The 27,727-nt window shown below is 32.3% G+C and overlaps 1 protein-coding gene across 10 annotated transcripts in view; it reads right to left on the reverse strand.

Moving 5' to 3' along the window:
- Window positions 1–27,727, reverse strand: part of LOC114330194 (adenylate cyclase type 5) — a 1,795,244-nt gene that overhangs the window by 275,493 nt on the left and 1,492,024 nt on the right. For all 10 annotated transcript variants that reach the window (XM_050641848.1, XM_050641851.1, XM_050641852.1 and 7 more), the window contains 2 exons: window positions 15,494–15,652; window positions 3,099–3,240 (listed from right to left, as the gene is read on the reverse strand). In XM_050641848.1, coding sequence (XP_050497805.1) covers window positions 3,099–3,240; window positions 15,494–15,652 — 301 coding nt within the window. The remainder of the gene's footprint in view (window positions 1–3,098; window positions 3,241–15,493; window positions 15,653–27,727) is intronic.

Raw genomic sequence — 27,727 nt, forward strand, 5'->3', positions numbered from 1 at the left:
ATAAAAGACTTAATATTAATTTCAACGACTTGATTCCAACATTATAATACTTACTCAAACCTCACTATAATTTACCCAATACTTATTTAGAAAAAGACCATGACTTCTGTCTTATAAGACATATTATGTCACCATAAATTAATTTATATTTCTATCCTGTTATTCGTGTTGTGCTCCGATCTGTCATAGTACGTATTCTGTGACAGTTTTTGTTTTTTTTTTAATATTTGTAATTTAAGACACAATATTGTAATATCTCACAAACGCATACATAAAGTAACATGGACATCCCCCGATGGACAAACACACAATCAGATTGACCGCATAACCATAGATAAGACATGGAGGCACTCATTCTTAGATGTTAGAGCAATGAGAGGGGCAGACATAGGGTCCGATCACATGTTGATTAGAGCCAAAATCAAACTCAAACTAGCCAGAAGTAAGAAAACGCCAATGGAACAACGAGAAATAATATAATGTTCAGTGGCTCAAAGACGGAAATGAAAGTACTGAAGAATATAAGACCATGCACAGATCATATTAACACATTAAGAAACATTGTAGAACAAACAATAGAATGGCAGAGCAAGCAAAATCTATATAAATTTCATTGACTTTAGACAAGCCTTTGACCGGATTAACAGAGAAAAATGTGGGAAATATTAAAGAGATATGGAATTCCATTAAAATACATAAGAATTATCAAAATGTTCTATGAAAATTATACCGCACAAATCATGCTCAATGGGAAACTCACAGAACCAATCAACATAGACAGTGGAGTCAGACAGGGGTGTATTCTATCTCCAACCATATTTTTGATCTTAATCGACTGGGTTATGAAGAAGGCAACGAAAAATAAAACAGGCATTAGATGGAATGCTTTCGGTCAGCTTGAAGATCTAGACTTTGCAGATGATATATGTCTGGTGTCCGAAAAAAGACAACATATGCAGAAAAAACCAGAAAAGGTGACAAAAGAAGCAAGAAAAATAGGACTAGAGATTAACACAAGAAAAACCAAACTTATGAAGATAAATACGGAAAGAGAAATGGGTATATTCATTGAAGGAGAAGAAGTAGAAAATGTACAGAAGTTTTGCTATCTGGGAAGCATAATTGACGCTAGCGGTGGAATAGAAGAGGAAATTAATGGAAGGATAACTAAAGCCCAAAATGCGTTCTATATGCTGAAGAAAACATGGGAGTCCAATAAATTAACAACCAAAACCAAAATCAGGATATTTAGTACAAATGTAATGGTAGGGGAGCCCAAGCGGGGATTTTTGCAGTTACTCGAGCGCGTCAGATTAGCATATGGGGAGAAACCTGGTACTCTGCAGATGTACCTCTACCATATATTGGCTCTTAACACAGGGGAGCTCGTTAAGGGGGGCCCGAAAAAAAAAAATCTATCCTTGAAAAAACTCGAAATTGTCAGATTAAGATACGGTAAGTTAAGTACATGCAAAAGAGTGTATATTTTAAAAATCTGACGATTTGAGACGGGCGTAAGGAAATGGGCGAGTCCCAAAGTTTCACAAGAAAAAAGCGAATAATTCGCGAAATGATTGACAGATCGAAAAACTAAAAAATACGTGCTCAATATTTTTTAAAAATCTATCGAATCATACCAAACACGACTTCCCACGGAGAGGGGTGGGGGGTAAATTTAATATTTTAAAAACGAATCCCGCGATATTTTGGGAAATGAATATCAGATCGAAAAACTGTCAAATACACTTATTCAATATTTTTGAAAAGTCTATCGAATGGCACCAAACACGACCCCCCATGGACGTGGGGTGGGGGGTTAGTTTAAAATCTTAAATAGGAGCCCTCATTTTTTATTGCAGATTTGGATTCCTTAAGTAAAAATAAGTAACTTTTATTCAAAACATTTTTTAGAATTATGGATAGATGGCGTTATACTCGAAAAAAACGATTGTTGGAAATGGAAAATTAAATTAAAAAATGGCAAGCGCCCACTAAAATGGAAAACTTTACTTAAATTTTTTTGGTTTTAGGACCTACTCTTCACAACCCAATAGGTCCCCAAAGCGCTCGAGTGACTGCACATTTAGCATACTTTGCTCCCCTACCATAAAGAGTATTTTGCTACATGCAGCAGAAACTTGGAAAATAGAGAAAAAGATTTTACAAAAGGTTCAAACATTTGTAAATAGATGCCTTAGACGAATATTGCAAATATATTGGCCAAATCGGATAAGTAAAAAGGAACTTTGGAGAAAAACTAATCAAGAGCCGATAACCAAAACGATAAATAGACGAAAATGGAAGTTTATTGGACACACATAAGGAAAAATGAAGATGATATAACCAAACAAGCCGTGGATTATCAACCAACTGGAAAAAGAAAACAAGGCAGACCAATGACATCCTGGAAAAGAAATATTACCAGAGAGCTAGAAACAATGGGTTAACATGGAAAGAAGTGAAAGCCCTGGCCAGAAACAGAGAAGAATGGAGGGGGACTGTAGAGGCCCTATGTTCCAAATGGAATCAAGAGGAGTAAAGTAAGTGAGTAAATATTGTAATATCTATTCATCAATGTAAAATTTTTTTTAAACATTATAATTTATAATTTTAGAAGATTTTTGACAAAAATTAACTTATTTAACACCTTTGTCTCGGACATGTGATGAAAGGCGAAAGATATAACCTCTTGAGACTCATATTTCAAGGAAAAATAGAGTGTAGGAGAAGAGTAGGAAGGACACGCATTCCTTGTTGAGGAACCTGAGAGAATGGTTTGGTTGCAGCTCAAGGCAATTGTTCATAGCCGCTGCCTGGAAGGTCAAAATAGCCATGATGATTTCCAACCTTCGTCGCGGAGATGGCACTTAAAGAAGAAAAAGAACACCTTTTGTGAACAACCACAACTTACTGAAAGTGTTATAAATTTTGTAAGGTACTGTAACATAAAACTAACATCGTATTTTATATTGCAGTCTACCCTGACGATGGGAAAAATTCAATAAAGTTTCCGAAAGTTTGGACATATAAAAAGTGTTTTCGTTCTTCTAGAGTTTGCGGTATATAATATTATAATTTAAAAAATGTAGTGTTCTCACCCCCCTGTAAGATGGTGCAACAATTAGGTAAGTATCAATGTTGTGGTCTTTTAAATACGAATTCCTTTCGCCACCATTTCCAGGCTCCACCACATAGTCATTTCCCAGGCAGCTTAATGTTTCTTTGGTTATATGGACCCTCCTGGAAAAGAAATTAAAATATCAGTTGGCAGACCAAATTAGACCAATATGTACAATGACTACTATTCGAGGAGGAAAATCTTATGTTTCCAGATAGTTATCCAATTTCATCGCCTTTAAGTGGGTGGGTTCAAAATTTGCTTACAATGCTTTTTAAAAATGCATCATTTTTTTCTAATCCTGAGAAAGCCGATTAGTGTTTTTGAAAAATTTAAACGCAGAATAAATGATTACATTATTACCGAGTCCCGAAAGTTCATGAAAAAGTCTATGTTTATTTGAATAAGTTACAGGGGTAAAAAAGGAAATTGAGTGTAATTTTTAATTTCATATAACTTGTTCAAACGAAACCTTTTTTATTTTTTCTTATTTGTTTATTCAAAGGGACATTCAGCACTCGGTAATAATGTAATCTTTAAATCTGTGTGTAAATTTTTCAAGAATATTTAGCAGTCTTTTTCAGGATTCGAAAAAAATTAATGAATTTAGATAGCATTTCAAGCAAAATTTGCGCCTATTCTACTAAGTCGTTTAATTTTTACAATTTATTGTATAATTTAAACAATAATAAAAACCGCTAAACGCCATAAAATGAGTGGCGCATACAATATTCCAGCTACAAAAGAGCGTGAATATTACGTGGCGCGAAAATGTATTTTCGTTTTGATGGATAATAAAGTTATAGTTTTATTTTTAAAGATGTTTACAAAATATTTACTACAAAAGAGTAACCTTTAAAGTTTCTTTGGCTTAGGTAAGACTTACATAAAAATTATAAATAAGCGACTTAAAGACATAAATTACATTTATTTTAACATTAGAACTTTAAAATTGTAGATAAAATTATTTTTCTTTCAAATTAATATGTTTCGGATTTAAATTGTTTTATTATTATTATTTTTTAATCGCCAAAAGTCAGAAATTTTAGTTAATTTTTGTTAACATCATCAACAAAGTTGGGTGTGCAAGTATTTTTCTACCTTGACAGTCCGAAATAACCAAGTACTTTTTATTATTTTATAGTTACAAATACGAATCTACCTATCATAACACATGTAAACATTTGTTGGCCTATATGGAGTATATGGGTGTGAAGAATCATTTAATATGGTAAATTTTCTTTAAAAGTCTCCATTTAAGAACTTTTTTAAGTTTGCTATAAAACTGCCGGCACTTAAGTGTCTTTTAACACGGTGTTAAAAGCACCTTCACAGCAGCTTTAAAACCAGTTGCTTAAGAAAACAAAGTTTTAAGAAGATTTTTATTTTTGGTTTTATTGACCTCTTTCAGTGTGGGCCCTTTTATGCTGAAAGCGGTTATATTGCAACCTTAAGGTTTACTTAAAAACCAATTGGTTTTAATTTAATGCTCCTAAAAACGCGCAGTTATTGACTCAATTCGTAGGTTGAAATTTTGAGTAATTGTTAAAAAATCAAAATTTTAAAAGTTTAGTTTTTCAGTTTTTCCACTATACTGAGCTGTGTATGTCTGATCCTGACTGCTTAAACACCATTTGAAAGTTTAACTCAACGCTATTGATTTGGTGTATTTGCGGTTTTCCTGTCTCTCCTTGAATCTAAGATATATTCCTCCAAAAAATATGCTGTTTTGTACCTACCTAGTCCTATAGCTGGCTTATGGGTGGTCGAAAGTCACAAACTACACCGGTTCTGAATCGGCCCTGACCCCCTCTTGAAACACAGAAAAAAAATGCAGATCGGTCTAACTTTTCCACACACATACACACATACATACATACAGGGTGTTTGGTAAATAATGGGTCATAGCTTAACCCTAGATTCCTGAGGTTAAAATAGGTCGATTTGAGCTAACTTACATTAGTGCAAAAGTTGATAATAACCGAAATACAGGGTGTCAAAGTTAAACTTTTATTTTATTTATTCTTAAATATTTCCTAACAGGCATGGGATAATGACATTAAATTAGGTAAGCGGGGTTTTTTTGGGACGAGAAATCTAAATTCGCCACCAAAAATGATGTACTACCCAGAGGGCGCCACATACGCCTTTCATCGCTCATTAAATGTTAATTTTTTTTTATTACCCACTTTACATACTTTTTGAATCAAAACTTTTATTTTCTTTTTACTTAAAAAAGGTATACTACATTCATCTCGTTAAACTTAACCGTTTTTGAGATAAACGCATTTTAAATCTGCTAGTCTAAGATCCCAATAGGAGGTCAAAATGTACCCATCTGCTTGCCGGATGAAACATTTTTTTATTAAATTTCACAAATAGGCAAACACGACCAGTATGGGTTGCCTATCAAAATCGTGTCATAGCTATCCTTAAAGGGGGGGCCGTAGGAGTTGAAATCAATATTTCAAGCACATTTTTTTTTAATTACGGTAGAATTATTTTATTTTTAAATCAAATAGACATATTCAGTACAATTCATAGATAACTCAAGAAAAAATTCAAGGAAAAATATTGAAAAATAAGCCAACGGCGGTGGCAAATTTTTAAAAGACACCTCAAAATATAATGAATTTTGCGGTGAACGCATCATTGGATCATGGTGTAGAAAAAATTCAAAAATATTTTATTAGCTAATGAGTTTCTCGAGGTAACGCTGTCGAGTTTTTTTAATACTATCTAATTTTGACTTTTGATATCACTCAGAAGTCAAAACAGCGATTTTTTTGCAAAAAGGGTGAAAATGAACATATTTATTATTAAAAAAGGGTTCAAGGCAGGTTTTGTTTATATTCGATTCAGAGTTGGACTACCATCTCCATATAGCAACTATTTCAGCATCCTTATGCATCATCAGTGAAGTTTGTGCAGTCACAACTCTGAAGGGAATATAAACATTCTGCCTCTTTTAAGGCAAACCAACGCGATGCAATGAACCCACCTTTTGAGACGCAATCTAGCGACATCTCTCGTATTACGAGGAAAACAACGAAAAGCCCCAGATACAAAGTTTACTACTTTTTAAACAATTAGAATAATTGAAATAAAAATATAATAAACAATATTTTAAATCTAAGATTTTTCGTTAAAAAACTGCTTTCTGGCTGCATCCCATATCTCCGGATTTTACAATATATAATCACGTAGAGACGACGAAAATAGGAGAAAGCAAATAAAGGACACCTAGGCCACGCATTTACCTTCTCTTCGTCTAGGAAAAGGACCGAAAGACAGTTTCTAAATACTCAAAAACTGAGTAAAATGAAAAAGATAAAAAAGGGTTCAAGGCAGGTTTTGTTTATATTCGATTCAGAGTTGGACTACCATCTCCATATAGCAACTATTTCAGCATCCTTATGCATCATCAGTGAAGTTTATGCAGTCACAGCTCTGAAGGGAATATAAACATTCTGCCTCTTTTAAGGCAAACCATCGCGATGCAATGAACCCACCTTTTGAGACGCAATCTAGCGACATCTCTCGTATTACGAGGAAAACAACGAAAAGCCCCAGATACAAAGTTTACTACTTTTTAAACAATTAGAATAATTGAAATAAAAATATAATAAACAATATTTCAAGTCTAAGACTTTTCGTTAATAAACTGCTTTCTGGCTGCATCCCATATCTCCGGATTTTACACTATATAATCACGTGGAGACGACGAAAATAGGAGAAAGCAAATAGAGGACACTTAGGCCACGCATTTACCTTCTCTTCGTCTAGGAAAAGGACCGAAAGACAGTTTCTAAATACTCAAAAACTGAGTAAAATGAAAAAGATAAAAAAGGGTTCAAGGCAGGTTTTGTTTATATTCGATTCAGAGTTGGACTACCATCTCCATATAGCAACTATTTCAGCATCCTTATGCATCATCAGTGAAGTTTATGCAGTCACAACTTTGAAGGGAATATAAACATTCTGCCTCTTTTAAGGCAAACCATCGCGATTCAATGAACCCACCTTTTGAGACGCAATCTAGCGACATCTCTCGTAATACGAGGAAAACAACGAAAAGCCCCAGATACAAAGTTTACTACTTTTTAAACAATTAGAATAATTGAAATAAAAATATAATAAACAATATTTTAAATCTAAGACTTTTCGTTAATAAACTGCTTTCTGGCTGCATCCCATATCTCCGGATTTTACAATATATAATCACGTAGAGACGACTAAAATAGGAGAAAGCAAATAGAGGACACTTAGGCCACGCATTTACCTTCTCTTCGTCTAGGAAAAGGACCGAAAGACAGTTTCTAAATACTCAAAAACTGAGTAAAATGAAAAAGATAAAAAAGGGTTCAAGGCAGGTTTTGTTTATATTCGATTCAGAGTTGGACTACCATCTCCATATAGCAACTATTTCAGCATCCTTATGCATCATCAGTGAAGTTTATGCAGTCACAACTCTGAAGGGAATATAAACATTCTGTCTCTTTTAAGGCAAACCATCGCGATGCAATGAACCCACCTTTTGAGACGCAATCTAGCGACATCTCTCGTATTACGAGGAAAACAACGAAAATATTTATTATTGTTAAACAAAAAATAAGCATACAACAAAAAATATCTCGACAGTCTTACCTCAAGGAATGTCTAAAGAAAATATATACAAAATTCCAGGTGGGTCGGTCAAGTAGTTTTTAAGTTACAATATCTACAGGCTTTGAAAAAAGCAGTTTTGAGGAAAACGCGTTTAAAGTATTGCCAAGTTTTATTTTCAATTTCTTTTTTGTGTTTCAAATCGTAAAATGATGCACACCGGAATATCTTTTTGAATCGCGGAGTAATTTACTAAAGAAAATGAGAACAGCTGTTGACCGTTGTTCACTACGTTCAAGCGTGCTGGCGCGAACCTGCTGCAAATCAAGTCGAAGGTAGGGCTATTCAACACTATCTCCCTACCTCCCTTCCTTCGATTCGCTTTGCAGCAAGTTCGCGCCAGCACGCTTAAACGTAGTGAACAACGGTCAACAGCTGTTTTCATTTTCTTTAGTAAATTACTCCGCGATTCAAAAAGATATTGCGGTGTGCATCATTTTGCGATTTGAAAGAAAAAAATTAAAATTAAAACTTGACAATACTTTGAAAATGCCAATAAAATCTTTGAGAAACTCATAAGCTAATAAAATCTTTTTGAATTTTTTGTGTTATCATGATCCAATGATGCGTTCTGATGTCCACCGCAAAATTCATTATATTTTGAGGTGTCTTTTAAAAATTTGCCACCGTTGGCCTATTATTCAATATTTTTCCTTGAATTTTTTTTTGAGTAATCCATGAAGGATAGCTATGACACGATTTTGATAAGCAACCCATGCTGGTCGAGTTTGTCTATGTATGAAATTTAATAAAAAAATGTTTCATCCGGCAAGCAGATGGGTACATTTCGACCTCTAATTCGGATCCCGTACTATGCGAGGCAACATAATTTTTTGCATATTATCATTGTAGTTAGACCCGAAATAGTATATTAAATATGGAGAACGGTAAGGGTTTTATACCGATCGAAGACAATTGTTTGGAGGAGGAGCGGAGCGACGACTCCAATTATTGTCTGAGATCGGTTACCCTTAACGTTCGACATGCTTATAACGTTTTTTGCACGATTGATACCATTATAAATTATAAAATTAAACATTTTCGTCATATTGACTAGTTTCATTCATTTTATCAAGATAGATACTTTGGTTGTTAGGTACTAACTAGGGTGCATAACAACAATGGAGAATTGAGTTTTTATTTAGTTGTCAATAATTTTAAGTACAATTTTGATTATTATAAATTAAAATATGAGCGAAAGTGAATTTGAAGAAACTGAACGGGCTTGGGAAGAAGGGTGTTCCGCAATTATTCTCGAAAAATCCAAAATCCGTTATCAACATACCTACCAAAGTTTTAAAAAATGGTGCGAAGGCGAGAATTTAAGAATCGAAGAAAAGACTCTATTGGCATATTTCGTTCAAAGACATATGCAGTTGAAAGCTCCTGGAAGCCTCTGGGCAGAATATTCAATGATTAAATCCACCGTTTTTCTTTATGATGGCATTGATATTTCCAAGTTTTCAACTTTGATCGCGTATTTGAAGAGAAAAAATGTTGGCTATAGGCCTAAGAAAGCGAGCATTTTTACACGGGAGCAATTTGAAAAATTTCTGATGGAAGCACCGGATGAAGAATTTCTAGTTCACAAGGTAATATAAGCTAGATTAGGTAAAAGAAATACTTTAATGAAGATTTTTTCATAATTTGTAGGTCGCAATGATATTGGGAATGTCTGGTGCCTGTAGAAGAGGAGAATTATATAATATTACTATGAATGACATCCAAAAAACCGATGGTTTAATGATTGTAAAAGTACCCAATACAAAAACGAACATCCAGCGTACTTTTACAGTCGTTAAGCCCAAACAAGTGGGATTTCATTAAATAATTTAACAAATTGTACCATAAGTTTCAATATTAATAAATAATTCGTTAGTTTTCTTTATTCTTTCAAAAAATAAATTAAAATTAAGAGATTTTTTAACTCGACGGTAAGTGAATTACTTACCGTCGAGTTGGAGTACTTACCGTCGAGTTGGATTACTTACCGTCGAGTTGCTAGTAAATGTCACCTACTGACGTAAAATCTGTCACGGTAAACAGTCAAAAATGATCAATCGTGCAAGAAATAACTTAAACCCATAAAAATTTACAAAAATGTATCGCAAAGGGCCTAGCCGGGTAAGTTGATGAAAACTCAATTCGAATTCCATATAGGACACCGTTTAGCATATATAGTGAAACTCACTTTCTGAAATTTTTAGCCCCCTGGCTAAAAGGGGGCTAAAAGGGCTAGGTGGTCATGTGACCCACCTAGAGCCTAATTAGGCCTAAAGCCTATATTTTCCCTCTCCTAAAAGAGAGAAAAATCGTATAGACAAATATCCATTACCTGCTCTATAAGCAAACTTATGGAGAAAATAATAAATTTTAGATTGATGTGGATATTAGAAAAGGATAACTTGCTATTTAGTGAGTACATAAAACGGATTTAGACATAATCGTTTAGCTATTGACAACCTTCTGGAACTAAAAAGCGATATACTATAATTATTTGAAACTAACAGAAAATGTATGACAATTTTTTTAACTTAAAAAATGCTTTTAATACTGCATGGAAAAACAATATATTACGTGGATTACATGAATGGAACATACGAGGAAACTGTCTATAGTTTATACGAAATTTTTTAAATAATAGGTCCTTCCAAGTTAAAATTTTAAATTACTATTCACAAATCCATCACTCAGAAAACGGGGTCCTCAAGGATCTGTCAACAGTCCCACACTCTTTCTAGTAGCAATCAACGACATTATAAAAAAACTTAGAAAAGCCGTTAAAAGCAAGACTATAATAATATCCGCATATTATGCGGATGACATAAACATTTTTGTAAAAGGAAAATATATTAGAAACATGACGAGAAAATTACAATCCTTCATAAATAAATTAGATACTTGGCCTTTGAACACTGGCTTCGAATTTTCTGCTTCCAAAACCACAGGCATTATTTTCTCAAAAACAAATACAAATTTCAACACAAATATTACTTAGTATGGAAAAATCAACAGCTTTCTGTTCTCATTTAAAATTCTTAGGAATGTATTTGGACAACAATATGTCATGGAAAAACATATAAAACAGTTTAACTTGTCGCACATGACTGAAGACTCGAGAACTGAACCACCTATTTGTGAATCGTGTAACACACAGCTAACTGTCAGACATAATATTTTCATTGAATGCCAAAAAGTACACAAGAACGTTTTGATTTTAATGTCGTGTCAAGTATGCCAGTTCTGCTTGAAAATAATAAGGAACCAAAAATTTTATTGATTTTTAAAAACAATAATTGGGGTATTCAATAAAATATAATATGTTTTTGTATATAATGCATCTAACCTCACCATTATACTGTACCATTATACATTATACATATATTAGTCTAGGCGCCAGAGGGGCACCGTGTCCTTTTCAATTCTGATGGACAAACTCAACGGTTTCTTATGGATTTTTGGCTGCTGATTACGAATTTCGAGGGTGGATTTCGATCCGAGTGGTCAAAAAATGTTATAAACAGTTTAATTGTTTATAAATTGTTTATAAGGCACTGCCTCATAAACTAAAAGAAATAAAAAAGAATGTTTCAAATAAAATTTGTTCGTTAATAAAAAACAAAGAAAAAAACGTTTACTAAACTTAAATCCAACAATTATGACTCAGGCTATTGTAAAATGAGTGCACAATGCAAATTGCAAATTGCAAAATAAGTATTTTTCGAAGCTTCATTGATCGTAATTCGGCTTCTATGCATGCAAATGAGCCTTAGAAGGTCTCATTTTAAAGCTTTATTAATATGCTTCCAAACAAAGTTTGTTATATTACTTTATCTTCATTTTTTTAAAGTTATACCCGTTTGAGGTTATAATTTTCTTAAAAAAATTGTACATTAATTTGTTGATAAGGGTTTCAAGTAAATTTGAGCTGTAAACATTTATACTTTAATTAACAATAATGATAGAAGAACTCAAAAGGAATAATTTCAGCTTAAGAAAATGTTCATAAGTTTATTTTTGGTCAAGATATCGATATCTCAATGGCGCGCTATGAGGCGCACATCAAGTATTTTTCGACACTTTATCGATCGTAACTTGGCTTCTACGCATGCAAATGAGCCAATATGTGATATCCATATAAAAATGGATCGAGTTATTTTGCAGCATCATCATTGCATATAAAACGAGCATTTATGTTGTGGCGGCATACACACAATTGACGTGCCTTGATGATGCTGCAAAAGAACAAGATCCACTTTGTATGGATACTATCCACTATCCACTGGATACCTTTATGATACAGATTATATTTATCTATATCATATAGATAATTAGACTCTAAATCCCCAGAAAGTTTTAGTTTTACTACCTACAAGAAGAGACTTAATACCACCATGTATCTCTAAAAATTGCTCTAAGAACTTATGCAGATATAAAAAAGCTGAGATTCCCTGTATATCTCGATTCAGATGCATGAAACAAAAAGTTTGTAAAAATAGTACATATTAATAAATAATATCAACTTACTTTTTAGTTTTATTTCTGAAATATTAGTTTTTAATGTTTTTTTTTCTCATTTAGTACAAAAAATAGAAGACAAAATAAACAGAATGAAAGGTGATACGAGGTACAGTATGATGATTTAATTATAAGAATTATGTGATAAAATTTTATTAGGATCTTCAAAAATGAAAAATGAAGATAACGTATATATGCATAGAAATTATAATTTGCATCGAGAAGATAGCGCGTGAACCTTTACGCGGTGAGCCGATCTTGAGCCTCAGAGCGCACATTAAAATATCGATATCTTGGCGAAAAATAAACTTACAAACATTTTCGTAAGCTCAAAATTTTTCTTTTGAGTTCCTCCATCATTATTGTTAATTAAAGTATAAATGTTTATAGCTTTAATTTGCTTGAAACCCTTATAAGCAAATTATTCTACAATTTTTTAAGAAAATTATTATTTCAAATGGGTATAACTTTAAAACAAAGAAAGATCAAATAAATTGACAACCTCGGTTTAAAAGCCTATTAATTAAGCTTTAAAACGAAATCTTCTAAGGCTCATTTGCATGCGTAGAAGCCGAGTTACAATTCGATAAAGCTTCGAATTTTATTTATTTTGCAATTGGCAATTTGCATTGTGCACTAATTTTACAATATTTTGGATAGTTGGATTTAAGTTTAGTAAACGATTTTTTCTTCGTTTTTTATTAATGAACAAATTTTATTTGAACCATTCTTTTTTATCTCTTTTAGTTTATGAACCAGAGCCTTAGAAACAATTTATAAACAATTAAATTGTTTATAACAATTTTTTGACCACTCGGATCGAAATCCACCCTCGAAATTCGTAATCAGCAGCCAAAAATCCATAAGAAACCGTTGAGTTTGTCTATCAGAATTGAAAAGGACACGGTGACCTCTATTTGGCGCCTAGACTATATTGTACCACAACATTTGTAACTTATGTATTGTTTCCTCGCTAATAACCATTAGGTGGATGCAAATTTTTCATAAATAAAAAAAATATTTTTAAATAGGTATATTTTATTAATTTTGTTACGAAAGTGTTTTAATTTTAAATGTAAACAACGATCCATTTGACCCTCTGTAAAGCGAAAATAATATTATTTATTCACTAGTCTCTTAGTTTATTTTCCCTTGGTCACTATTTCGATCGTCTACATCTTTTTGGAAACAAAATACCACAAAAGTATTTTTAGTCACTTTCATTTCAAGTCCTCGCATCTTTCAGGGTTTCTAATCCCTTTAGGTTCGAAGATATATTATGTGAAAGACGCTGTTGGATCTCTCACTATATATTTTCTTTACCTAGATCTGATATTAATCAAGCGGTGGAGTGTAAAACTAGCACGGGATATTTAGAAAGTTCTCTATAGAAAAAGTTTTTAACGGCTGTGTGTTTTCAGATCGGGCTAGCTTTGAAAAGTGATACGGAAAGTTCTTGAGCCATATCAAATAAACTTTTCTAAACACTAAATTATTTACCTATATTTAGGGGCCGTACAATATACGGCGTATATTATGCAATCTGTCTTGGTGGGCAATTGTATTGCAATTTTGTTAAAAACGAGAGCACACAATTAATGTCTAAAAGAGTGTATTTATGGCATGCCAATGATGTAATTCGTAGACACCTAAACAGTACTTATATATAAAAAATTATTACTACGTATTCAACTCTTAAACATTGACAAACGTTTTTCAGACCGTTCGCGTCTATACTAAAATCACTGAGCAATAGGGAACTTGCACATTTTTTTATATCCAAAGGATGGATATAATTCCTATGCATGTGGTTTTAGGGCAACATATGACTCGCACACGTGGTAAGTGGGTTACTAGGTAATACAGTAAAACCTGTCAGTAACGGCCACTAAAAATGAAAGAACTATTGGCCGATATAGAAAGGTGGCCCCTATTGCCAATTTTTGTAGTCTACTTATAATTGGTTTGGGAAATTTTTAAACTGGCCGTTAGGACAGGTGGCCGATGTTGGCAGGTGGCCGTTAACACAGGTTTTACTGTAACTAATTAGGTCATTATGTTATGAGAGGTGACAGGCAACTGAGTTTATTTACCACTTACCCGCTACCCGTTCACCACTTACCATTTACCTCTTACCCACCAAAATCTACAAGAATCGTTCAAGCTGGTTCTGAGATAATTGAGGTTTTCCATACATAAAACTCACCCGGAATAAGCAAAACAATGTTTTTCCTAACGTAATCTCCCCACTGTAGTGGTCAATTAGAACAATTTTCAAATGCCATTTTTAAGGGGAGTTTATTTGAAATTTGAACTTATCAATACATTTATCGAAAACATACATAAAAATATAAAAAATGAGACCTTATACAGGTATACATATATTCTTTTGGCAACAACCGCGTTTTTGCAATTGAAAATATAGTAACATTTCAAATTCAACATCTCATAAATTATTAAATATTTGTCATCCAATTTTTTTTCGGACCGCAACTTCTCCTGTAACATAAAATATTTTATAGTGCTTATTTAAAAAGCAAATAATAAGATTTTGCAAATTTGCTTTTTAAGTTTTATATATAGTTACTTAAATAAATAGGGGGTCAAATTTACTCGAGTAAGCCTTAAGTAAAAGCATTATTCTTTTACTTTGCAGAAAAAATCCTAATGATATTCATTAAAACGTGAATTACGTCAGCAATTAAAACAGTAAATATTGTGACAAAATGAATCCCGTTTAATTATTTAAACAATGATCCCCTTATATGATTTGGTTACTTTCTTGAATTCATCTTTTAAACTCACCTAAGCTTTGATATAAAATGTGTTTTAACCTGTACGAATTTAAATTTCGATTTACATGTAGTGTAATTTTATTTTACTAGACTACGATGATTATAATAAAAATGTTCTGCTCTTCTCGAATTTCGAGCACAAATTTAAAAATTCTGACATACATACTCTCTTTCTTAATTTTTGGAAAAACCGATCTGGAATTGGAAACGTGTAATCAGGTTAGTTGATTGTCATTTTTAATCAATGCATTCATCAGCTAGTTGTTAAGTACAAGTTTTGATCGTCCAAAAATATTTACAAAATAGATAATACAATAAATACCATGGTTATTTACAAAGAGAAATATTATTCCTCTCAATATAAACTTTAAAGGTTAGTTATTATTTATAAACATACCCAGGGATTCCTCCGCTTTCCATGTAATTTGCCAATGTTACATCGTTAGACCAAACATCAAACTGCCATTTTCGCAAACCCAGGACACCGCAATGCACTCTTCCTGTATGAATTCCAACCCTCATGTTCACGTTTACATTCATGACTTCTCTAACTAGGCTAAAATAAATAAAAACTGTGTATTAGTATTTTCAAAGGAAAACAAACTTATTAGTTACCAGATAGACTATTAGGTATGGATCCCGCGTATGAAAAAAAAGTTGATTAATAACAAAAGCTGAAAATTTGTTAATAGCTTAAGGGTGTCTAGTCGGACAAACAGGGGAAGTTTTAATTGTGGAACAGGTTAAAAATTTGGAACGGTCAGACCACGAAAACGGCACATGTATTTTGTCCGACAGAACAGACTTAAACTCTCCGAACAGAGATTAAACTCTCATGCCAAAATCAGACTGCTATTTATCACCAAATGGGCGTTTTAATGAGTGGAACATGTAGAATATGTCAAATGACAGGAATTATGACAGGTGATAAATAGCAGTCTGATTTTTGCATGAGGGTTTAATCTCTGTTTGGAGGGTTTAAGTCTGTTCTGTCGGACAAAATAAATGTGCCGTTTTCGTGGTCTGACCGTTCCAAATTTTTAACCTGTTCCACAATTAAAACTGACCCTGTTACAGTGTTCCCATATAATAAAGTTTATCCGTCTAGACACTCTTAAACTATTAACAAATTTTCAGCTTGCTATTATTCAACTATTTTTTCATACGCGGGATCCAGACCTATATGCAATTTGCAATTTATTTAAATTGTTAAATTTTGCAACTGATTGTCTCTGTTTTACTTCAATATTAATATTTTTTTAATGATATTGACGATTTATGTAATTTTAGTAGATTGAATTATTTTTGTTTTGTTTTCTTGACTTTTTATAAGCTTTGTCGATAAAATTGTACAATTATCCATGACAATAAAGCATACTATATTTTTCTATTCTATTCTATTCTATTCTGTTTTTTTCTATTATATTCTATTCTATCCTATTCTATTCTATTCTATTCTATTCTATTCTATTCTATTCTATTCTATTCTATTCTATTCTATTCTATTCTATTCTATTCTATTCTATTCTATTCTATTCTATTCTATTCTATTCTATTCTATTCTATTCTATTCTATTCTATTCTATTCTATTCTATTCTATTCTATTCTATTCTATTCTATTCTATTCTATTCTATTCTATTCTATTCTATTTTATTCTATTCTATTCTATTCTATTCTATTCTATTCTATTCTATTCTATTCTATTCTATTCTATTCTATTCTATTCTATTCTATTCTATTCTATTCTATTCTATTCTATTCTATTCTATTCTATTCTATTCTATTCTATTCTATTCTATTCTATTCTATTCTATTCTATTCTATTCTATTCTATTCTATTCTATTCTATTCTATTCTATTCTATTCTATTCTATTCTATTCTATTCTATTCTATTCTATTCTATTCTATTCTATTCTATTCTATTCTATTCTATTCTATTCTATTCTATTCTATTCTATTCTATTCTATTCTATTCTATTCTATTCTATTCTATTCTATTCTATTCTATTCTATTCTATTCTATTCTATTCTATTCTATTCTATTCTATTCTATTCTATTCTATTCTATTCTATTCTATTCTATTCTATTCTATTCTATTCTATTCTATTCTATTCTATTCTATTCTATTCTATTCTATTCTATTCTATTCTATTCTATTCTATTCTATTCTATTCTACAGTTATTCACGGTATTATTTTTTTTGCCGAACTTCGATTTCTGTTTTGAAACAGCTTCACGTTCGTTAAATGCAATATTTGAATCTGTCAAAGGGAGTGACTCAGAGAAAAAGACTATTACTCGTCGTGCTCCCAATGTTCAACGAAAATCCGTTTAAAGGTAAATAGACCAGGGCGCATCGGTAAAAATATTAGTACATTTGGACTTTGAGAGGTGACTCAAATTTTTTTGCAGAAATTGCTTAAAAATAACTCAAATAATAATATTTGAGTTATCCTCCCTCTCAAAAAGGTCCGGAACATTGTTTAAATAATCAAAATGTCAAAAAATTAAGGAAAAATTCGATTTTTTTCTTCGTTTTTTGATTATAACTTTAAGAGTATTCATTTCCGAGAAAAGTTGTATTGACATAAAAGTTGTGTAATTAAATTTCCTACAATACATAGTTGGTTGAAAATTTAAAAAATAGTCACCCTTGTTGCAAAATAGCAATAATTGGGAAAAAACTATACAAAAACAAGTATTGGCATTTTACGTTTTTCAACCATTTATGCTCAACTTAGGACCTTCAAATTTCACCCAGAAGAACTATATGATACAATTAAACAATACTATAAATTTCATTACGATCGGTTAATAGATTTTGCAAAATAAATTTTGCAATCCAGCTTTCGCAAAAAAAATTCATTTTTTCAAACTGTTACAGGACTGAAAATAAAGCAGATAGCAAGTTAAATTTTTTTTTGCTTCTAGAAGTGTACTGTACCTTTCATTTGCAATTTGCAAAACTAAAATCGATTAACCACCACGGCGTCAGGAACCTTTTTAAATAAACAATAATTATTGGTGTTGCGCGCAGGACACCGGATAGTTTGCTCTGATTGGGCATTCCAATGACCTTTGATAATTATTGATACATTTTAATTTTTATTACATTTCGATATAAGTAAATAAATTTGTTTATTGCAAAATAAAAACACATACTCTATCCTTTGAAATAACACTTTTTTTAGCAAAAACTTCCTTTGTTCATATATTTTAACTTGAGAATAAAAGTTTATTATTTTTAAACATATACAATTGTTTAAACAATATTTCACAAACAATAATAAAATTAGTTTGAAAAAACCAATACAGAAGTAAAAACTTCGAGATGTATTCTGGTATAAAATCGTTTATTTAAAACTATAAAATGTCATCGATTGCAGAACGTTTTCGTTCTAAACAGAACATCTTCAGTGCATCCTGCCGAGTATTTTGAAACTAGCACACTGTACATAGTGTTAACATCATCATATATGGTTTACATAATGTAATATGTTAAAATGTTATGACTACAAGTCGATGTTAATGGATAAAGTGGAACACATGCTAAAAGGGTGCCATGGTTCCCTGCTCGAAGATGCTAGGTACTTGCCAATTCAATGGGCACAGACCAACTCAGAGTTGAATTGGCAAGTACCTAGCATCTTCGAGCAGGGAACCATGGCACCCTTTTAGCATGTGTTCCACTTTATCCATTAACATCGACTTGTAGTCATAACATTTTAACATATTACATTATGTAAACCATATATGATGATGTTAACACTATTTACAGTGTGCTAGTTTCAAAATACTCCGCAGGATGCACTGAAGATGTTCTGTTTAGAACGAAAACGTTCTGCAATCGATGACATTTTATAGTTTTAAATAAACGATTTTATACCAGAATACATCTCGAAGTTTTTACTTCTGTATTGGTTTTTTTTTTAATATGGTATACAGCCAACTATTGGGATTTTCCCATTGATTTTTTTTTAATTAGTTTGATTTTTGTGGAATTAAAATATTAAAATACAACAAAATATAGAGTAAGAAAATAATTTCTTAGATGAAGAATTGGAAGAAATTTTGGTGGAAATCAACTTCATGTGAATCGAACACCGCTGTCCTGCGCGTAGCACCAATAATTAATGTCTATTTAAAAACATTCCTGACGCCGTGGTAGTTAATCGATTTTAATTTTGCAAATGAAAGGTACAGTACACTTCTATACGCAAAAAAAATTTCAACTTGCTATCTGCTTTATTTTGAGTCCTGTAACATTTTGAAAAAATGAATTGTTTTTGCGAAAGCTGGATTGCAAAATTTATTTTGCAAAATCTATTGAACCGATCTTAATGAAATTTACAGTATTGTTTTACTGTATCATAAAGTTTTTCTGGGTGAAATATGAAGGTCACAAGTGTAGCATAAATGGTTGAAAAACGTAAAATGCGAATACTTGTTTTTGTATGGTTTTTTCCGCAATTATTGCTATTTTGCAACAAGGGTGACTATTTTTTCAAATTTTAACTAATTCTATGTTGTAGAAAATTTAATTACGCAACTTTTATCTCAGTAGATCTTTTCTGGGAAATGAATACTTTTAAAGTTATAATCAAAAAACGAAGAAAAAAATCGAATTTTTCCTTCATTTTTTGACATTTTAATTATTTAAACAATGTTCCGGACCTTTTTGAGAGGGAGGATAACTCAAATATTATTATTTGAGTTATTTTCAAGCAATTTCTGCAAAAAAATTTGAGTCACCTCTCAACGTCCATCTCAAAACAGATGGGCCCTGGACTAAAATGTCTGTCTGTCAGGAATAATAAGAGATTTTAGTTCTCGGAAAATGCTTTCTCTCTGAGAAAAATTAATAATTTTCTCTGCGGATAAGAGTATAGAAAATGGATTTCAGTCGATAGTGGACGAGATAATCTATAAATTCCTCCGGATTGTCGGGTGAACATTGTGAAATTCCAATGGAGATACATTTAAGCTGGTAAAAATTGTTTACAGTTTGATGAACTTGACGGAAATATCTGAAAAAATTTCTTTTCTAAATTAAAATCTAAGATTATGATGTTATAAAAATTTGTTGATATATAGCTGCTTTCTTTTGTAATGCGATGCTGTATTCTGTATTTTCAAAGTATTTGTGGTGAATCATTTTTAATTTTATTTATGGATGGGAATATTGATTTTGCGCCTAAATTTATATATCAAACGTTTTTCAAGGCAGTAAAATGTATAAAAATATATGGCACACCAAAAAGACATGAAATGTGAAACATGAAACGTGAAACATGAAACAAATGAAAAACAAAAATCTGTCAAAAATGAATTTTTTGAAATGTCACTGATAAGTGTTAAATTTGTAAAAATTATTGTAAAAATAGATAAAACACATTAAAAATAATGATAATTATCATAGAAAACGAAGTCCCAACAGAGGAGTCCCATAGGAAAGGTTTTGCAATCATTTATTGAATTTTATGAGAAATTTTAGTAGGTCCGAAAAACAACATGTAATAGTAACTGAACTAATGAGAAGAGGAGCCCAAATTTCGAGACAGATGAACGAAAAAAACTTTATTTGATTCCTGTTTGTAAATTTTAAAATTAATTAGTGTTGTTTAAGACAATCAAAACTGAACCCTCACGCACAAGTTGTACGTACAACTTCAGTGAGGAACTGAGTTTATTATATGTATAATTTATTTACTACGAATAAACTCCATTATGATATTAAAAAAAAAAAAAAAATAAATTATGAAAAAAGAAACCGTTTCATGTGATATACTAATCGAAGAAACAAAAATAAAATTTGTATAGTCGACAATGAAAAGTAATAACGTGGTCGTTGCTGTCGGCGCAGCCCTTTTATTGCTTTTTAGGGAGGCCGCATATCAAAGAAACGTGAAACATAAAACATGAAACGTGAAACATGAAACAAATAAATTGTGAAGAACGAAACCGTTTCATTTTATACAGGGTGTCCAGAAACTCTACCGACAAACGAAGACAGAAGATCCCTCCGATCATTTTAAGATAATTTAACCCAATTCATCTAGTCCGAAAATGCTTCCTAAAGGAGCTAGAACTATTTGAAGATGGCGTCTGGTAATTAGTTTTTCTTAAATATCTCCAGAACGCTTTTATTTAGAAAAAACGAAAATTGGTACACATGTTTATCTTTCAGAGATAAATCGATTCCATCCATTGCAAATTTCTAGTACCGGTTATAGGCGTCCGTTTTGGGTAGGACAACAGTTATATTATCGTATAACTTTTTTGTGTTTAATTTTTAAGCATTTTTTATTCTGGATTATTAAAATATACGGTACTATAGTACTAAAAGGTACTCTTACTTTAAGTCGATAGGATACACCGTTTTCTAGAAAAATCGATTTGCAAATTTTTCGTTTTTTGAATATCAAAAAAAAATTCAATAAAAAACTATTTAGAAAAATTAAAACTGGCACGTTTATTTATATTCCAGAGATGAATTGATCTCATTAATTGCGAATTATTTGTACCGGTCATATGCGTCCGTTTGGGTAGGTCAACGGTTATTTTATCGCATAACTTGTTTGTCTTTAATTTTTAAGAATTTTTGAAACTAGATTATTAAATTATTAAGTATTCTAGTACTAAAAGTCACTCCTGCCTTAAGTTGGTAAAATACATCGCTTTTTTTGAAAAATTTTTAAAATTTTTTTCAAATTCAGGAAACGAAAAATTTTTAAATCGATTTTTCTAAAAAACGGTGTGTCCTACCAACTTGAAGTAAGAGTACCTTTTAGTACTAGAATACCTCACAATTTAATAATCCAATATGAAAAATGCTTAAAAGTTAAAGACAGAAAAATTATGCGATAAAATAACCGTTGCCCCACCCAAAACGGGCTCCTATGTCTGGTACTAGAAATTCAAAATAGCTGGTATCAATTTATCTCTGAAAGATAAATAAGTGAACCAGTTTTCGTTTTTCTAACTGGAAGCGTTCTGGAGGTATTTAAGAAAAACTAATTACAAGACGCCATCTTCAAAGAGCTCTAGCTCCCTTAGGAAGCATTTTCGGACTAGGTGAATTGGGTTAAATTGTCTTGAAATCACCTGAAGGATCGCCTGTCTTCGTTTGTTGGTAGAGTTTCTGGACACCCTGTATAGTGTAGCAAACAGAGGTTGAACTTCGCAAACTTCACACAAGTTCGGTTTTATTTTTTTTCTGGTCTATCAAGAGGTGCTTTTAATTAGACTAACTTTTTTTTTTTTTAAGATTTGGCCACGGAACACCTATTTTCATCCCCTTACGTAGTTTGTGGTTTTTGTGAAACGTAGCCCTGCCTTCACGTTTTTGCAAAAAATTGCTTAATAGGAATATGAAGAGGACTATACTTCGTACAATTTATTCCGCGACAGCATATGTCTATCACGCACCGTTTAGCGGGGGAGTCGCACAAAAATAGAGAATTTTTAAAAAAGATTTTTTTTAAATATATTTTTTCCTTACTGTAATGGGAATCAAGAAGCAACTCAGCCGAAATTAATCATAAATAAGTGACTGATTTAAGGGCAAATGTCCATTTTTTTAATTACAGGGTGTTAAATTTTAAAAAACCCCTTTTTATACCATCTGAACCGGTTATGCTAGTATAAAAAAACTTTCAGCGATAACCCATGTACAAGTATTATTTACAAATTTTTATAATGCGCCCCCATATTTTCCCCGAAACCACCCCAAAAAAACAAAAATGAATAAAGAAAATATGCAAAAATTTAATTTGGGCCACTAATGTGACTTTAGGGTGCAAAGAAAGTAAAATATGTATAGGTCATAATGTGTAGCAGACAGTGTGTTCTTTTATTTGCCATCAGTGCGTTATCAATAAAATGAATAGGTGACGAAACAAACACTAAAACTGGAGCCCGCCAAAGCATTTCTGAAGTTTACGGCGTCACTGTGCCGTAATGGTTTCTTATATGAAAAAAAATGCAATGGACCTTATTTGTAGAGCAAATAGTGGTATTTACTTCTGTATTGTGTTTTGTTTCAAAAAAATACATAAGTAATGAGAATTTTTTCTATCTCTACGTATTGGATATCCACTCCCCTTTCATTTAACGTCTCGTGCGTCAAAATCATATCAATAACAACGAAGATATGATATAGTGCTCTTTTGACAATACCATTGTGCTTAAACTTTTTTCTGTTAGTCTCGATATCCCCTCCCCTTTCAAGTAACGTCTTAAACTTAACAATCGGACCAATGACAGCGAAGATATGATGTAATGCCGTTTTGACCATGTAGCCATCTTTAATTTTTCTATGTCTTTGTATTCACCATCCCCTTTCCTTTCCAACGACCCCTCTTACGTCACGTTCCGACGAGCCTACACCACACAAAGCGTCAAAAACAAACAGAATGGACCTTAGATTTTGATGGAGGCGCCCGTGGTATTTCTTATGGCCGCATTCACCAAATCGCAGTTTTAAATGTATTTTTATTATGCTCGATCGAATTTAGAGAGTGCGTCAGTGGCATGCGCCCACATGCGTATATCGTCGGCTTACTGCCAAAACCAACCAACTCCATTTTAATAGTTTTGGGAAATCTTCCTTTTAAACTTTAATTTGAAATTGAAAATCGACTGAATTTAAAAAAATTATTTAATAACTGAAAAATATTTTTGTCATATTTTCAATTATTAAATCATTATTTAAATTCAGACGATTTTTCATTTCAAATTAAAGTTTAAATAGTATATTAAGTATGGAGAACGGTAAGGGTTTTATACCGATCGAAGACAATTGTTTGGAGGAGGAGCGGGGCGACGATTCCAATTATTGTCTGAGATCGGTTACCCTTAACGTTCGACATGTTTATAACGTTTTTTGCACGATTGATACCATTATAAATTATAATATTAAACATTTTCGTCATATTGACTAGTTTCATTCATTTTATCAAGATAGATACTTTGGTTGTTAGGTAGTAACTAGGGTGCATAACAACAATGGAGAATTGAGTTTTTATTTAGTTGTCAATAATTTTAAGTACAATTTTGATTATTATAAATTAAAATATGAGCGAAAGTGAATTTGAAGAAATTGAACGGGCTTGGGAAGAAAAGTGTTCCGCAATTATTCCCGAAAAATCCAAAATCCGTTATCAAAATACCTACCAAAGTTTCAAAAAATGGTGAGAAGGCAAGAATTTAAGAATCGAAGAAAAGACTCTATTGGCATATTTCGTTCAAAGACATAAGCAGTTGAAAGCTCCTGGAAGCCTCTGGGCAGAATATTAAATGATTAAATCCACCGTTTTTCTTTATGATGGCATTGATATTTCCAAGTTTTCAACTTTGATCGCGTATTTGAAGAGAAAAAATGTTGGCTGTAGGCCTAAGAAAGCGAGCATTTTTACACGGGAGCAATTTGAAAAATTTCTGATGGAAGCACCGGATGAAGAATTTCTAGTTCACAAGGTAATATAAGCTAGTTTAGGTAAAAGAAATACTCTAATGAAGATTTTTTCATAATTTGTAGGTCGCAATGATATTGGGAATATCTGGTGCCTGTAGAAGAGAAGAATTATATAATATTACTATGAATGACATCCAACAAACCGATGGTTTAATGATTGTAAAAGTACCCAATACAAAAACGAACATCCAGCGTACTTTTACAGTCGTTAATAAACCAGACGATAAAATTCCATATTTAGAAATTTTGCAAAAGTATATAAAACTTCGTCCATTACAAGTAAAATCAAATCATTTGTTCTTAAGATACGCCAAAGGAAAATGTTGTGCTCAAGTAATAGGAAAAGGGACAATCGGGAGCTGGCCTTCTCAAATTGCCAAATTCTTAAATTTGCCTAATCCCGAGAACTATACTGGCCATTCGTTCAGGAGGACATCAGCAACGCTTTTGGCTAATAAAGGTGTTGATGTCCTCGGATTAAAGCGTCATGGAGGTTGGCGTTCATCGACAGTGGCAGAAAGCTATGTAGAAAATTCTTTTCAAAATAAAATAGATTTTGCCGAAAAAATATTGTGCAATACTAGTAATACTACTAATGTATACGATTCTGCAGGAGTTTCTGTTAGAAGTGAAACCACAGCCCAAACAAGTGGGATTTAATTAAATAATTTAACAAATTGTACCATAAGTTTCAATAATAATAAATAATTCGATAGTTTTCTTTATTCTTTCAAAAAATAAATTAAAATTAAGAGATTTTTTAACTCGACGGTAAGTAAATTACTTACCGTCGAGTTGGAGTACTTACTGTCGAGTTGGATTACTTACGGTCGAGTTGCTAGTAAATGTCACCTACTGACGTAAAATCTGTCACGGTAAACAGTCAAAAATGATCAATCGTGCAAAAAGGTAGATTTTTTAAAACTTTTAAAAATGGAGTTGGTTGGTTTTGGCAATAAGCCGACGATATGACAAAACAAACATAACCAAACACGATCAGACGTACTTTTTCTTTACATTGACGGTTTTGTGCAATGTTTTTCAGTTGCATATTTTAAGTGTATTTATTATTTTGCTAATATTTTTTTTTTTTTTTATTTAAAACACAAAACCACATCAACCGCGCAGGGTTATTAGTGGATATAACAATACAAAGTATTACATTAAATATAGTTATACAATTTGATGTCTTTTAAATATGTTAACACTGATGAAACTTTTTTGGTGAGGATTGTCTTGAGGTCATCGTCTGTGATTCTTTGGGATCTTCTTTCTTTTGAAATTGAGGACACTCTTAATGTGATTGGCTTAGCTTCTAGGTCTGTTCTTACAAAGATGGCTACTCCGCCACTTGCCTGTTGTGCTATTCTGTTTTTTGGAAAACATTGGTAGTTTTGAAGATTAATATTGGATTGATTAAAATGAGTTTCTTGAAGACATAAGATCTTAGGGCATGTTTCATTAATTAGAAGTTTTAATTGTTCTAAATGGGTGTAGAACCCATTGATATTCCACTGTAATATATAGGGGTTAGACATTTTCGAGTTCTGACTGAGAATGTGTTTCATCGGTCTCTTCTGTGGAAGAGAAATTATTGGGGCTTAGTTTCTTTCTTAATCAAGTTATATTATTTTTTAATTTTGAATTGTGGGTATAAGCGTGAACAAAATTAAGGATCTGAATTAATTCGGCTGTTTCGTTCGAATAGTTTTTTGAGGTTATTTCGGGATGTTTTGCGTTTAATGTGTTTTCGAGAAAGTCACATATTTCGTCGAAGTTAAGGACAAATGGTGGTGATCTGTTTGCGATTTTGTCTTTAATTGTCTCTAGGGAAAGTAAAAGTTCATCTCGAGAATTTCTTTTAGACGTTTTTGTTTTTTTCTTTGATTTCCTTGTTACTGGAAAAGTGAAGATATGAGAATCGGTCTGTGTGGTATTTTCGTTGATTTCTGGAGACGATGAGATGAGCCTTTTTAGATGTTTTGTGACGTTTGGAATAATTTTAGGTTGTGTTATTTCTAATGGAGTAAGATTGCTGATCTTGTTGGAAGTTGATGATGTTGGGATTTTTAAAGTGTTTGTTTCATTTGTATTATTTGTAGGTCTTGACATGTCGTCAGTTTCTATGGTATATTCTAATTGGTTATTAGAGACCTGTACGTCTGGGATCTGATCTAATATGTTTTGGGAAGATGCTGGGTGATCGTTAGAGGTGGATATTAAGGCTTTGTCAGAAGGTTTTTGTTCTGTTTGGTTATAAGGTAGATTTGTTATATATTGTGTGTTTTGGGAGGTTTCTGGAAGAGCTTTAGAAGTGGTTGGATTAGAATTGGTTGGGTCAGGATTTGTTGTATTAGAAGTGGGTGGATTAGAACTGGTTGAGTCAAGATTGGTTGTATTAGAAGTGGTTGCATTAGAAGTGATTGTATTAGTATTGTCGGGACATTCTGTTTCCTGGTGACCAATAGTCTTGCATTTTGAACAGTTGAATCCTTCTATAGAAAGGTATAGTCTGTAAGTGGTATTATCATGAGATATCATGAAAGAATCGGGAATGGACATATTTTCTAAAGGTGTGATAAATGTTTTCCTTCTAAAACTTAAGACATGGCTGTATTCACTTTCAGGCATTCCTACCCTAAGAACAGTCATTTTAGAGACGGCGTTTATACCCATTTTACGTAGTTCTTGTTCAATTAACGTGGTTGGAACAGAAGGACCAGCGTTTGATATTATCAGTCTTTGAGCTGGAGTGATAAGTCTTCTTATTTCTACTTGAGTTTCTTTTATATTGACGTATTTATGGGAATGCAGCAATGAATCAACCATATTTTTAGAAGAGAGATATATACATATTCTATTATTGGCTATTCTGGAAGCGAAAGATACGTTACGTGGACCAACTACTGAACCGACGGCTATGATGTACTCTTGAACTTTGGTTCCTTCAATGCTAGAAAGAACTATGGCTTCGTCTTTTGTTGGTTGTTTAAACGTGTTAGCAACACTGGAATATGAGATGTGAGATGTAGTTTGGGTAGTGTTCATGGTGTTATTCGAAGTCATGTTTGATTAATTTTGGAGACGTTGCAAGGCCGGCCCTGTCGCCGGTTCAAAAACCGGTGTGGATTTTGGCCCAAAACTGGTCCTAT

This window comes from Diabrotica virgifera, chromosome 1, assembly GCF_917563875.1.
Source record: "Diabrotica virgifera virgifera chromosome 1, PGI_DIABVI_V3a".
Lineage (NCBI taxonomy): Eukaryota > Metazoa > Arthropoda > Insecta > Coleoptera > Chrysomelidae > Diabrotica > Diabrotica virgifera.